At 53.4% G+C, this 12,926-nt stretch overlaps 1 protein-coding gene across 5 annotated transcripts in view; it reads right to left on the bottom strand.

Moving 5' to 3' along the window:
* Positions 1-6: 6 nt before the first annotated feature.
* Positions 7-12,926, bottom strand: part of LOC105489824 (protein phosphatase 1 regulatory subunit 13B) — a 123,119-nt gene continuing 110,199 nt past the window's right edge. For 4 of the 5 annotated variants that reach the window (XM_011754989.3, XM_011754990.3, XM_011754992.3 and 1 more), the window contains exons 9-17: positions 12,637-12,817; positions 8,920-9,089; positions 8,081-8,582; positions 6,115-6,884; positions 5,180-5,317; positions 4,973-5,106; positions 3,988-4,154; positions 2,254-2,453; positions 7-1,453 (exon numbers count right to left, since the gene is read on the bottom strand). In XM_011754989.3, coding sequence (XP_011753291.2) covers positions 1,412-1,453; positions 2,254-2,453; positions 3,988-4,154; positions 4,973-5,106; positions 5,180-5,317; positions 6,115-6,884; positions 8,081-8,582; positions 8,920-9,089; positions 12,637-12,817 — 2,304 coding nt within the window. In that variant the 3' untranslated portion in view covers positions 7-1,411. The remainder of the gene's footprint in view (positions 1,454-2,253; positions 2,454-3,987; positions 4,155-4,972; positions 5,107-5,179; positions 5,318-6,114; positions 6,885-8,080; positions 8,583-8,919; positions 9,090-12,636; positions 12,818-12,926) is intronic. The other variant, XM_071099495.1, reaches the window with a different exon arrangement.

Below are 12,926 nucleotides of genomic sequence, written 5' to 3'. Positions count from 1 at the left end.
ACAGCCGCCGGGGTGAGACGGGTTTATTGTGCACATTTACACAGCGTCAGCAGCGTTGGGTGGCAGTGGCCACGCTCCTGTGGCCGGGCTGCTCTACAATGGCATTCAGTTTTCTTCACCACACTATGTACAGTCAATGCTCCAGGGTGATGGGCTACAGTGCTGCATCAGTGACTCGATACACACATTTATACATAAATTACACACAAGACTCATACATGAAAAATAGAGCCTAAGGGCCTGTATTTTAATGAGAAAAAAAATTTCCAACATAGTTCGGGTAGCTTTGAATGGTCTAGTCAAAAAATACTTTTGGTATATAAAAAGCCTGTACGTACAATTCACACCGCAGTGAAGCGTCCTCCTCGCCTCGAGGCTGGGCCTGGGACAAAGGTGGTGTCCTCACAGCCAGCCCAGGCAGGGAGATCAGCAGAGGGGGGTGGCCCCTGACCCCATCTCCTCTGCCCCAGCTGCTGCCCCTTGGTGGCGGCCCCTCCTGTTGCCAGGCACCTGCCATCCTTCAGACACCAAACAGCCCCGTCTACCTGGCCCTGGTCTGCCCTCACGCCAGTCCACCCCCAGCCCCAACCCTGACTACCCTCCGCTGCCACGGCCTCCAGCACCTGACTCCATTCAGAGAACTGAATTTGAGCTTGCAGGGCTGAGAACCACACTGAGCAGCATGAGAGGCTGTAAAATCACAGGAGAAGAGTATACGCTGAGGCTCTTCCGATTGTCACTTGGTCTTAGGGGTCCTGGTGCCCGTGGCGTGGCAGTCCAGCCACAGTGCTGGGCCTGCACAATCAGCCTTTAGGTGAACTGGAACAGGAAGCAGAACCCCCAAGGCGGCCAGGCAGAGTGGCTGCTGGGAGGCATACACGTCGGGCAGCAACACTGGACACGTTTCCATACAGAGGCTCCTTTGGTGATGAAGGGAGGAAGAAGGATCGTGTGTGGGGAGTGTGAGAAAGGATGAGTGTCCGATTCGGTGACAGGAGGCAGGGCTGTCGCAGGGGAGCAGGCCTCACAGCCATGGACAGTGTTCACTGCTGGAGGGGGTGATGGCCTCGGGGCCAAGTCAGTAAGAGCTGTCTTCACTGGCAACCAACCAGGGGTTATGGGACCTTCTTAATGGCAAGAGGGGTGGGTGTTTTGAAAGCGGGTATTTATTTGGATTTATAGTAATTGGCAAAATTCAGTCCTTGGAGGCGAAAGTACCTCTCCCAGTTATGGGCAAACTGGAGAAAGGGCCTCACCTGGAAACTGTAGGATTCACATTGTGGACGCTGTCTGCTGAAGTGAGCACCATTAAGACCATTTTCTAGCTTCAGCTTTCCTGGGAAAACGGCACAATAATCTCTTCAGTGGCTCCTGGTAGCTGGCAAGACCATGCGGTGCTCCAAAAGGAAGTTCAGGCGAGCGTTCGCTGTCGGGGTTTGATCCGTGGATACAGCTGGGAAGCAACGGAGCCGCGTCAGGACAGGAAGCCACACATACGGAGCAGGGCCAGCCAGACCCGACCCCTGCTCCTCACCTCAGCCACCCTGGACAGCCGTGCAGCACCCTTCTCCCTCAGGCCCACGCTCGGCTGCACCTCTATGCTGAGACCCACCCAGCCCCCTTTCAGATGTGCCTCGTACCCCCAGAATATCCTATTTCTCTCACAGCACTTCATGCCACCTAAAGACTTGTGACTGCCTGTGGCTCTCAAGGTCATCAGCTCCCCTGGGCAAGGGTCTCTGCCTGGCTCCCTGCTGTGTTTGCCTGGCCAGGAACCTTGGCTCAACAGGGAGCCCCTGGCAGCTCCGCAGGGCACATAGAGAGAGCAGAGGCAGCTCCCTCTGCCAGAGGACTGATGGAATCACAAGTCCAACACAGAGCTAGCAGCCTGCACGTTCCCACCTCTCTCCTCCGATGGAGAAATTTCTAGGCTGCAGAGATTTCTAGATTGGGGAAAGTGTGGGTGGGGTGAGCTGGGCTGCTTGTTGAAGTTCATCATGAACCGAGCTCATTGAGCTGCCCCTCACTGGGGCACTCGGCCTCCACGCCGTGAGCATGGCCAGGGGAACCTCCTGGGGCCCTGCCTGAGCCTCATGCCAGCACTGCCAAGTAGGCACCTCCCCCTATACAGAGGGGGCTGCTGAGGCTCAGAAAAAGCACAAGCCTCCCTCCCCAGCCCCACAGCATGACAGGACCGCATGCTGTACAGAGACGAGGACAGCAGGTTTCCCAGTACGTAACCTGAGTGCTCACCCCCAGCAGGTTTTTGGGCACATAGCCCTCCCGGTCTCCAAGGCGAGCCCACCACCACTCAGTCTCGCTTTCGTCCTTGCGCCTCAGGATGGTGAGGGCGTCCCCTTCGTGGAAGGACAGCTCATCACTGTTCTGGGCCTCGTAGTCCCACAGAGCATACACCACACCTTTGTTCATCACACCCAGCTTTTCCTGCACCCCTGGAACCAGAGAGCAATGGTCAGGCCTCAGCAGAGGGTGGCCTGCAGAGAGGGACCCTGCTCAAGGAATAGGACACGCTCATGCTGCTGCCGAGGCTGCTCTCAGCAGGCCCCACAGAGGCCAGCGTGGGAGATGAGAGACTATTGGAGACTAGGGCTCCCACCTGATACCTCCTGACACCTCCCCTGCCCGGCCCAGCTGCTGCTGCTGCTGCTCCTGCTGCCGGCCCTAAGCCCTGCAGGACAGACGGGACAAACGAGCTCCTGAGTCCCAGGGCAAAGGTGTGCTGTTCCTAAGGTGACACTTAGCAATCACAGCGAGAACAGATTTCTAAAGTCACTAACTAGAGCAGCTGTGACTGTGCTTCGATGGCAATGAACAAACTACACACAACTGAGCCCTGACCGAACAGCTACTTGTAGGTCCCTGACAAAGGGCCTTCTGCGGGGACACGGCTTCCGAGGCCCAGTTGTGGTGACCGTGGGCAGCTTCCCCTCCCTCTGGTGGTGCCACTGTGACTGCAGCCTCCTCCTCACACTGGCTGGACTCACCTGGGGGCTGCTGTGCCTCCCCAGCCCTACCACACAGCCTGAGAATTTGTTGCTTGGCTCTGTTGCGGGAGCTTGGGCCAAGGAGGGCATCACCTGGCTATTTTCATGGATAATTTCAACCCTAGGGTCCAGTGTAGGGCACACAGTATGTTCTCAACTAATGTGTGGAATAAGTGACTCGGGACTGTTTAATACTCAGAATAGAGAAGATGTTCCATTGCTTGGAAAATGTGGCCCTGGCTAAAGCAGCTTAATTAGGACATGAGCCTCATTCATCAGATGTTTCCGGGGAACGGCCAGGGCCCCAGGCCACCCCAGGAATGGAGCTGGCCTTGCTTCCGGAAGCAAGGGTGCAAAACATCTATGCAGAGCACAGCCAAGCCATTCTGTTTTCTTGGGAATCTGGCAGAGAATCTTTCTAACAACATGGACTTTCAAACATGTTTTCAGGAATGAAAACAAGGGGCAGTGTGACCTTCACTCGACTGAGACATCCTGGCTGCCCCTGAAGAAGGTGGAACAGCTCGAGAATGCTGTGCTGCCGGGCACGGTGGCTCACACCTGTGATCCCAGCACTTTAGAAGGCTTAAAGTGGGCAGATCGCTTGAGCCCAGGAGTTCGAGACCACCCTGGACAACGTGGCGAAAAACAGTCTCTACAAAAAAAAAAAAAAGTACAAAAAATTAGCTGGTTGTGGTGGGACAAGGCCGTAGTCCCAGCTACTTGGGAGGCTAAGGTGGGAAGATCAATTGAGCCTGGAAGGTCGAGGCTGCAGTGAGCCATGATCGCAACGCTGCACTCCAGCCTGGGTGACAGAATGAGACCTTGTCTCCTGTCTTAAAAAAACAAACAGAAAGCTGCGCTGAAGCTTCTCTGGCACCTGCCGACTATTGCCATGGCAGTACCACGGCAGTGCCACGGCAGTGCCACGGCAGTACCACGGCAGACAGCACCACTGTGGCCCCAGGCCTCCCCTGCATACCGTATAGAAACTGGGAGCACTGGATGTAGCCTTCTTCCATCTCCTCACACTTGTCTGCAGCAGTTTCAATGTCGCTTATGGTTGAGGCAAAAATGGCGGCACCACTCTCCACCAGCTGTTTGCAGAGGTGAACGCTGTTACAAGAGGCAGCGCAGTGCAGCGGCGTCCTGGAATAGAGCACAGGTGAAGGTGCAGGCCTGGCACTGCCTGTCCTGTAGGTCACGGCCCTCAGAGATTTCCCTCTAAGGAATCTCATGGAAGGCGTTCGCCTTTGTGCCATCAAGTCTCTGTGTTGTTTCTTTAAAGGCATGATTTCCATGAGTCAATTGTTTCAGACCATACATACATTTTGAAAAGGGGGCACAGGGAATGGGTTAAGAAATGGCCAATCCACAGATATTCACGCCACACTGCATGGTGATGTGAATGTACATAATACACTGAAACACACATTTAAAAATAGCTAAGATGTGAAATTTTATGTTATGTGTATTTTACCACGATTCAAAAACAACACAATGACAGCTGTCTAAAAGTTCAAAATAACCCCCACAGGAGACCAATGTGCCTCGCCCAGCAGCATAGCTCCCGAAGGCAAACGGAAATGAACAATGCAACAACCTACATGCCTGACCCAGGGGGATGCCGAGGCTGCTTTTCACATGGAGCATAGAGTGTGAAGAGTTCATATGGAACACATGAAAAGGGGAAGATGGAATGATTCACAGAATGCTTAGATTGCAATGTTAATGATGGGGCACAGAAGGAGCATAACCACAGCCATGTTTTTAACAAAATCATCAAGAGAAAAGGCTGGAAAGACAGGCAAGGAAACCCTGGCAACAGCTATCTTTTAAGGATGAAATGATGGGTGTTCTTGCTCTAATTCTCTTCCGTGCTTCCTGTTTGTCTAGAACATGCATGTTTTCCTTATGTAAAGTAGGGAAAGTAAATCTCTCCACCCCACACCCCCACAGGGCCTCACCATCCATCACTATCAGCAGCATTCACGTTGACGCCAAAGTCCAACAGGAACTTCACGATGTGATGGTGGCCAGCGCAGACGGCGTTGTGCAGTGGGGTGATCCCTTCATCGTTGGGCTTGCTGGGATCTTCCACCTAGGACACATGGCCTGTGAGTGCCCGCTCCCTCATCCCCAGCAGCGTGCACTGGTCCCCAGCTGCAGCTCACCTCGTAGATGATCCTCTGCACCAGATCGAACTCTCCTTCCAGAGATGCGTCTAGAAGCAGTGCCAGGGGGTTAAACCGGACTCTCAGCCCATGCCCTGTCCGCTCCGAGTTGGGCTTCTTCAAGTTGGTCCGCTTGCTCTGTTGGGAAGGAAGCAAGCTTTCCAGTTAGAGCTGGTCCACTAAAGTCTAAGAACCCACGCCTGCTGCGAAAGAGTGGTGAGAGCTAAAGCCCAAAGACAGTGGCTCTGTGAAGCATCCCTGGTGTGGCAGCAGTAGCAGCACCCAGGTGACCACCTCAAATAAGGGGCAGGGCCACTCTATGCTCGCTATAAGGGAGAGCACTGCCCTGGGGCCTGAGTCCCTGGCTCACTCACAGAGGGACACGGTTATGTTTGAGCTTCTGGCCACTCCTCGGAAGACCCTGTGGGAGGGAGGGTGGCGTGTGACTGCCAAGTAGCTGATGGGAGCCAGCAGCTCGTTCCTGCCCACATGCGATAGGGTTCTTCCCGCTACGGCACCAGATCCTAGTGGAGAAAACCCCACCGAGGGTTCCCTGAGATGGCGCCTGGCTCCCTCTCTGCTCCATCAACACTGACCTCCCACCCAGGGCCTTTGTCTAGATGCTTCTTCCCTCATCTCTCTACAGGACCTTCAGGTGCCAGCGACAGCTCCCCTTCCTCAGGAAAGCCTCTGGAGCTCCCTGACCAGCTGTCTGGAGCTCCCTGGCCACATGCACAGTGTGGCCAAGCCCCATTTGTCATGCCTTTTCATGCCCCATTGGTCTGTGTGACTGTCCGTCCTCCCCACAAGACCTAACTCAGGGACATCCCTGGTTCTCACTGCTCCCAGCACAGCCTGACCAAGGGAGGACCCCAGAGGTCCTAGTTGCATCAATGACCAGGAAGGCCAGGCTTTGGTCTAGCAATGACACCCACCGTGGAGGTGGCAGGAGGGTGGCTGGCAGGGGGAAGAGGTGCTGGAGGGATCTGCTCTTCCCCTGGAGATGGGGCCTCGACCACAGGACTTGGGATCTGCTCCGTGGAGGGGACCGTGGCCACATTGTTGTTATTGTCCTCCGCCGGCTCGGCAGTTTGGTAGGTGGTTTGCGGACAGATGAGCTCCTCTGGTTCGGGGGAAGGTAACTCATTATCATTGGCATCTGACGACGGGGCAGGCTCGGCGGGGAGTGGGGCTGTAGGCTGGGCAGGGGGGGGCTCTTCCAGGTTTCCATTGGCATTGGTGTTTCCATTGTCCACATCGGCCAAGGTGCCCATGAAGTCCTGGGAGGGGCTGGGCTGGTAGAAAGGGGTGCCCTCCATGCCGCCAGCCAGGGTGTTGAAGCGCTGGTACAGCAGCTTCTGGATGTTGGGCCCGCCGGGGCCCTCGGGCTCTGTGATGGAGCTGCGCTTCTTCAGGGGCCGGGGCGCGTTGGCCAGCTTCCGGCGGAGGGCCTCCAGGTCCGCGTCACTCTGGTAGCGCAGTGGTGAATGCACGATGGGCGTGAGCTTGGTGGGGCTGAGTGGCCGTGGCAGGCTCTCCACGGTGCTGCCATCTGTGGGGGCGGCGGGGCCATCCTGCTCGGGCTCTTTCTCAGCACTTTCTGAGGGTGGCTGAGGCTGTGGTGTGCCCGTGGACAGCGACCCGTGAAGAAACGGCAGCGGCGATGGAGATGTTGAACCCGAAGGTAAAACAGGCTTACCATACACTGCAAGAGACACAAAGGACAGAGGCAATTTGGACCTCACTGCAGAGATCTAGTCATACACACCTATGATTACACCAGAGGCAGGCTCCTGCAAAGAGACATATATACATCTGCTGCTGTTCTTCAATTCTCATTTCAAATCTCTGAGGAAACCTCCTCCTCCTAGAGCCTCCACTGACTCCTTCTGAAAGGTGCAGTGCCTCTCTTATGTGTCGGTTTTTATATTTGGGTTTCCAGAACTGGAGCTTTTTCAGAAGAAAAAAATAGGTTGCTAACCCAACTTTCCCGCCGCAGACAAGCCTGCCTGTCTTCTGGCCAAGGAAAAAGACAAAAACCACTAAACATGCATCTGATTCTCGGACTAACTCAGGTGACGGAGAAACACGCGCCTCCTCAGAGCAGGAAGGTTTTACCTGGAAGTCCAGGAGCTCTTGAGAATGGTCTAAGCCTTTCCCACCGTGGCCATAACCCTCCCCACAAGGGAACACTGCACCACCACCTGGGAGGTCCCTGTGCAGGGAGTGACCAGGCACGTCCAGGAATCCCTCAACTATGGGTCTAGAAGCTGCAGCCAATGCCCAGGAATGTCTAAGGAGGCCCTAACCTAGAACTGACCCGCGGCTTCCTCCCATAAGAGCTGGAAACACCATCGGCCTCTGTGGTAGGTGTGGAACTAAGCTACCTTCTCTCAGCTGCCTTCTTAGAACATCTGAGCTCCATAACCCAAACCAAGGCTTTCCTCTCCTCTGGGCTATGGGGGAGGCTCCTAAGCAGCAGATGCCCTCCTTAAATTGCCCATGCCCAGGGGTTGGGTTCAGCCACTGCCAGGAGGGCCAATGGTCAAGGCCACCCTCTGCTCACTGGACAGCTCCTGGCACAAGTTACCATGAAACAGAAGGAAAAGGGGAAATTCTCAACATCTCACCCTTCCTGCAGCTGGATTTCCTAAATAGCACAGGGAGGTGGCTGCCCAGACAGGAAGTCAGAGAACTGTGAGCCACCTGCAAAACGGCCTCCTCTATGCATTCCAGCTTCCATTCCCTCCTCACACTGACACCCAAGGCTGTACTTTTACGTAAGAATTAAGTTTAACCCTAAATAGCACATGGCCCAAATATAAAGATATGCATTAGTATTTTCTTAATTAAAAGTATAATTTTCTAGCCCAAGAAAAGGAGAGTATAAACCCACTCTACCTGCTTTAACTGACTTATTTAAGGCGCTGTGTGCTGCCGGCTGGTAATTCTTAGGTGGTGTGGCTTGCTGGAGGTACATGGAGTATATGGAACTTGAATTCACTGTCTGGGGTCCTTTCCTGGGAGACTGTGGCCTTGATCCTTTATCGGCCAGGAAGGGCCTAATGGCCACTGTCAGTGGGAGTTCAGGCTTGCTGTCCCCAGCTGGAAATGCAGGTGGTCCCGCTGGCGGGTACGTGGGACTTGGCGGTACAGAAATCCTCTGCTGAATCTGTTGTGAAGAGCCTGGCTGGGGAGCACTGCCTGTGGGGGGCAGCAGGGTGGGCCTCTGTCGACTTGGCAGGCCTGCATTGGGCCTGGGCAGGCTGCCTTCCTTCCTCCTTTCCAGGGAGCTTGTCGACCCAGGACCCAGAGGTGTGGGACTTGGGTATGTCCCATAGCTTGGAGGCAGCTGTTTGCCTACACCCGGGATGGGAGGTGGCACTTTACCCATCTCGGTGCCCTAAGTTTAGGTGTTAAGAAGAAAAACAAAGTCACCCTTTGAGCAGTTAAGCATATTTCCACCCACATTCCCGAAAGAATACACAGTAGGATTTGTAATCCGTCAAATTGGCTGGGACCAGGGCATGGGGCACACTGTTGAGCTCATTGCCTGTCTGCAAAAGTTCTGACCGAAAGGTGTGTGTACTCGTGGGCCGCTCAGGCTCTTGGCGCCCAGTAACCCTCTCAGGACTTCGGGTGTTGTCTGGACAATAACAGGATTAACTTGCCTCCTGACAAGTCATACCCTTTAGATTAGTACTAAGGCAGAAAAGAGCTCTGTTGAAGAGCTTGCCTACCGGCTTCTCCGCGGCTCCCAGTGCTGAGAAGGGCACAGGCTGGCTGGAGACGGTGCCCTGCTTGACAGACCCCTCCACGCTCGGATCCTTCCAGTCTGCACCAGCCACCTGCACTGGTTTCACTGAAGAGCTAGAATTCTGTTTTAATGTTGGCCAGTTTCCATCATTAGCTTGAAAAGAACACAGAACTTAAGTAAAACTATTCTTGATGTTAGTTGAACCAACCTAAGAATAACACCCTGCCAGAAACAAAAACAGCACTGGGACATCCCATTCTGATGCTGATCCATTAACCAAGTGGTTGACCACCAGCCACATGCACAACTGATCTCCTCCAGCACCCACAGACCCGTGTACAAGACCAAGGGATGGGCTCTGCTGGCAGCTCACTGCCAATGCCCAAATCGCCTCAAGTGTTAGCAGAGACTCACGCCAAACCAAGGTTCCACTGGTGCGGGCCCAGGGCTGCGCCCTATTTCAACACAGGTCAAATCCATTACATTAGCACCACCAAATAAAACAAGCACTGGCCCTTACTTTTGAAACACTGTTTATAAACACAATTACATAGAGCAATAGAAAAGATTGATCTTTTGACTTCATAACAGGTTTGACCTGTAGCACTTTCATTACTGAGATAAAAAGTTCTGCCCTCTAAGGTCACTTATGATCACAGGAGGCCCATGCAAGTCCCCACTGATGTGCGTAGCAGGAGCAGCAGGCTATCATTCTGTTGCAGTGATTAGAAAGCCAGTCATCAACCCCAAGTTTTTAGGAAAGCCACTGAAATGATACGTTCTTTATGGAGTATTTTCCAAACTGAAAAAGGGTGCAGAAGTGTCCCCTGGTAACACAGGACCCCTCACAGTGGCCTAAAGTCCATTACAACACAGGTTCCTGGGTTTTCTTTCACAGGAACAGGTGCTGAACTGAACTAAAGTGTTCAGCACTTCCAGCGCCACCAGCAATATGGGACAGACAGAAATCAGAGGGACTGTTTTGGGCCCTCCTGGCAGGAACAGCACATCCCCTTGCCTATCCCATCTGCCAGCACAGGCAACTAAGCAGCAGCAGGAAAATGATTGGTCCTCACAACAACGCTTGAGCCAGAACTCTGGACTCATAGAACATGACAAGGAAGCTTCCCAACTGCACTCTGAGCGCCTGGGCAACAGAGGGGCCCACCAGCCGCAGCCTCACATGGCTGGCTCCTAAGCCAAACCGACCCGATGCAGCAGCACTGCAACCCCAGCTGCATACACTGCTGGGCTGCTAAAGTATGACGCTGCTAAACATCACTGCTGGCTCCAGGCAGCAGCTTCTGCGACAGCTCTAGTCAAGCCCCGTGGGTCCTGGCGAGGCATTCCAAGGCCCCTGGACCAACGGCCATCTTGCTCCGTGTGGCCTGGAGGATGTGTGTCCAGAAACCTGCAGGCTCCCCAAGAACAGGGCCTGTGCTCTCAGGGTCACAGGGAATGTGGCTGTCCAGCTGCTTCAGAAACCACCCAGCAACAGGAAGTTTTATGGAAATCAGCCATAGTGGGGACCAAAAAGCAATTTTCTCCTTTCTTCAAAACAAGGCAAGAGGTATAGAAGGAAAATCACTTATTTTCACTGTAGAGGAACAATTATCTTTTAGTATGACTGTAAAACTAAAAGCCTCATAATAAACTCAGAAAATTATCTTAATTTTGTAAAAACAAACAAAAAACCCTCCAAAACAAAACCCATGCTATGCCAGCATCTGTCCCTCGGTGTCACACCCTTTCTGAGGATGGGAGGGTACATGTGGCCCCACCCAAACTCCGTACCTGTCTGTTGAAGAAAGGGACAAATTATGTTTGTGTGGCATCTTTTTCAAGTCTAGATGTGATGAGCAGACCTTTGTCAGTTTGGAAAAACAAGTGACAGTTGATTTTGTACATATTAAAGAGGACATAGCTTCCCACTAAGCTTGTCAGCCAACATACGGTTTACAAATGGGCTTGCAGAGGGCCGCGAGGAGCCATAGTTAGGCCCGACGTCGAGGTCTGACACTGTCCATGAGCTGGTCACTCTGGGTTTACTGTGGCCATCTGTGTGACACAGAACCAGGACAGCCAACAGCGAGGGATTAGAGTCCCTGCCAGGAGGTTTCACACCCCAGCTCCACCTCTGGGCTGAGCTTCTGTCCCCACTCTGAAGGTGATCACAGGTTTCCTGTGTCCATGACTTTACACCACAGCAGTGACTAGAACCACGGCTTTGTGAAGGCATCTCCTTCCTGCAACCCCTTGAGGCAGCACAGCAGACACCAACAGGGATGGGAAACAGCAGATATTCTCAGCTTGGGGAGTTTTTCAAACGAAGTCAGCAGAGAAGTAGCTGGCTGTGCTAATTACCTCCCACTGGAAACAGACAAATAGCTACTCCTACCACAGGGTGGTTAAAACTATAAATAACAGCTTAGCAGAGCAAGCTGTAGTTAGGGGTTCATGCCAACCCCACACTTTATGTGGCTGCTGAGACACGGCCATAAGGGATCTGAGTGGGGGCTTGTGGCTCACAAGGGCTGGTGATGGCCTTCTCTTCTGGAGTTCAGAACAAGCCCCAAGCTCCCCAGTGGGGGCAACAGATGTGTCGCTGTCCCTCCTGGGGGGCAGGCAAGAGAAAATGAAGCAAACAAAGATAAGCACAAATCCACCACCAATGCTGAAAAGGGGGCTCAGCATTGGCCAGATGAGTTAACAGTACTGTTTTCATAAATGAAGGCGTGTTTCAATACATCAGGACAGGGATTCCTGACGCCGTGTGTTAAGGGAAATGTGTCAACCCCAGTCATAAAGTCTTACTGCAAGGAAGTCCCAACACTTTTAATGCATTGGTTGAGAAACAGACTCTCCACGAACAGCTTGCCCTCTGCTTGGCAGGGACGCCACCCGTGGACTACACTGGAGCACGGAGCTGGAGGCCCAAGTCCATCACACAGCACCATTGTGAGGTCAAGACCAAAGCAATGATGTGTGGACTTTGATCAATGAGGACAGAGCTCTGTTTGTAGGGGCAGCCCCTCCACCTGGCTGGCTGCAGCTGAGTTGTGGTGAGGCATCCATGCCGGCCCTCAGTGTCCTCAGGGTAACTAAACCTGCAGTAGGAGAGGACACTTGTGGGTCAGCTTTTTTTTTTTTTGAGATGACGTTTCACTCTTGTTGCCCAGGCTGGAGCACAGTGGCACGATCTTGGCTCACTGCAAGCTCCGCCTCCTGGGTTCAAGTGATTCTCCTGCCTCAGCCTCCCGAGTAGCTGGGATTACAGGTGCACGCCACCACACCCAGCTGATTTTTGTATTTTTAGTAGAGACGGGGTTTCACCATGTTGGCCAGGCTGGTCTTGACCTCCTGACCTCAGGTGATCCACCCGCCTCAGCCTCCCAAAGTGCTGGGATTACAGATGTGAGCCACCACGCCCAGCCCATGGATCAGAGTTTTAATTAATCATTTGTGTTTTGAAAAACCACACAATAGAGACCTCTGGTTCAGTAAAAATAACTTGTTTCTTTTTGGAGTTGTTACCACGGGAGAACACAGCTCCCCACATGCCTCAGGGGGAGACTGAGCCTGGAGTCTGATGATGTGTGGGTCAGAGCCTCAGGAGCCTGCCACACCCCCTACCCCTCCACCGCAAGCCCCATTCCCTGCTCACAAACTCTCCCCTACAAAGAGGGCCAGGACCACTCACCGGATTTGGATCTTCCATGAGCAGCATTTGAGGCAATACTGAGAGATTGGGGCTTTATGGGGTCCCCCAGGACAGGAAAGCTTCCGGCACTGGGAACCTGGATATAAGGCCCCACAGCAGCGACCCTGCCGGATGTGCTCAGAGGTGACTGTGGTGATGACGTGCCATTCACACGGTTCAGCTACAAATTGGGAAGAAATGAGAGTCAAGATTCCCCTAAATTAAAAGAAATCCTAAGCCTAGTGCAAGAGACTGCCAGCTCGGACAGAAACCAATCACGCAGTGGTTTG

Source organism: Macaca nemestrina, chromosome 7, assembly GCF_043159975.1.
Source record: "Macaca nemestrina isolate mMacNem1 chromosome 7, mMacNem.hap1, whole genome shotgun sequence".
Lineage (NCBI taxonomy): Eukaryota > Metazoa > Chordata > Mammalia > Primates > Cercopithecidae > Macaca > Macaca nemestrina.
Note: the sequence above shows the minus strand (reverse complement) of the source record. Positions and strands in the feature narration are given on the sequence as shown.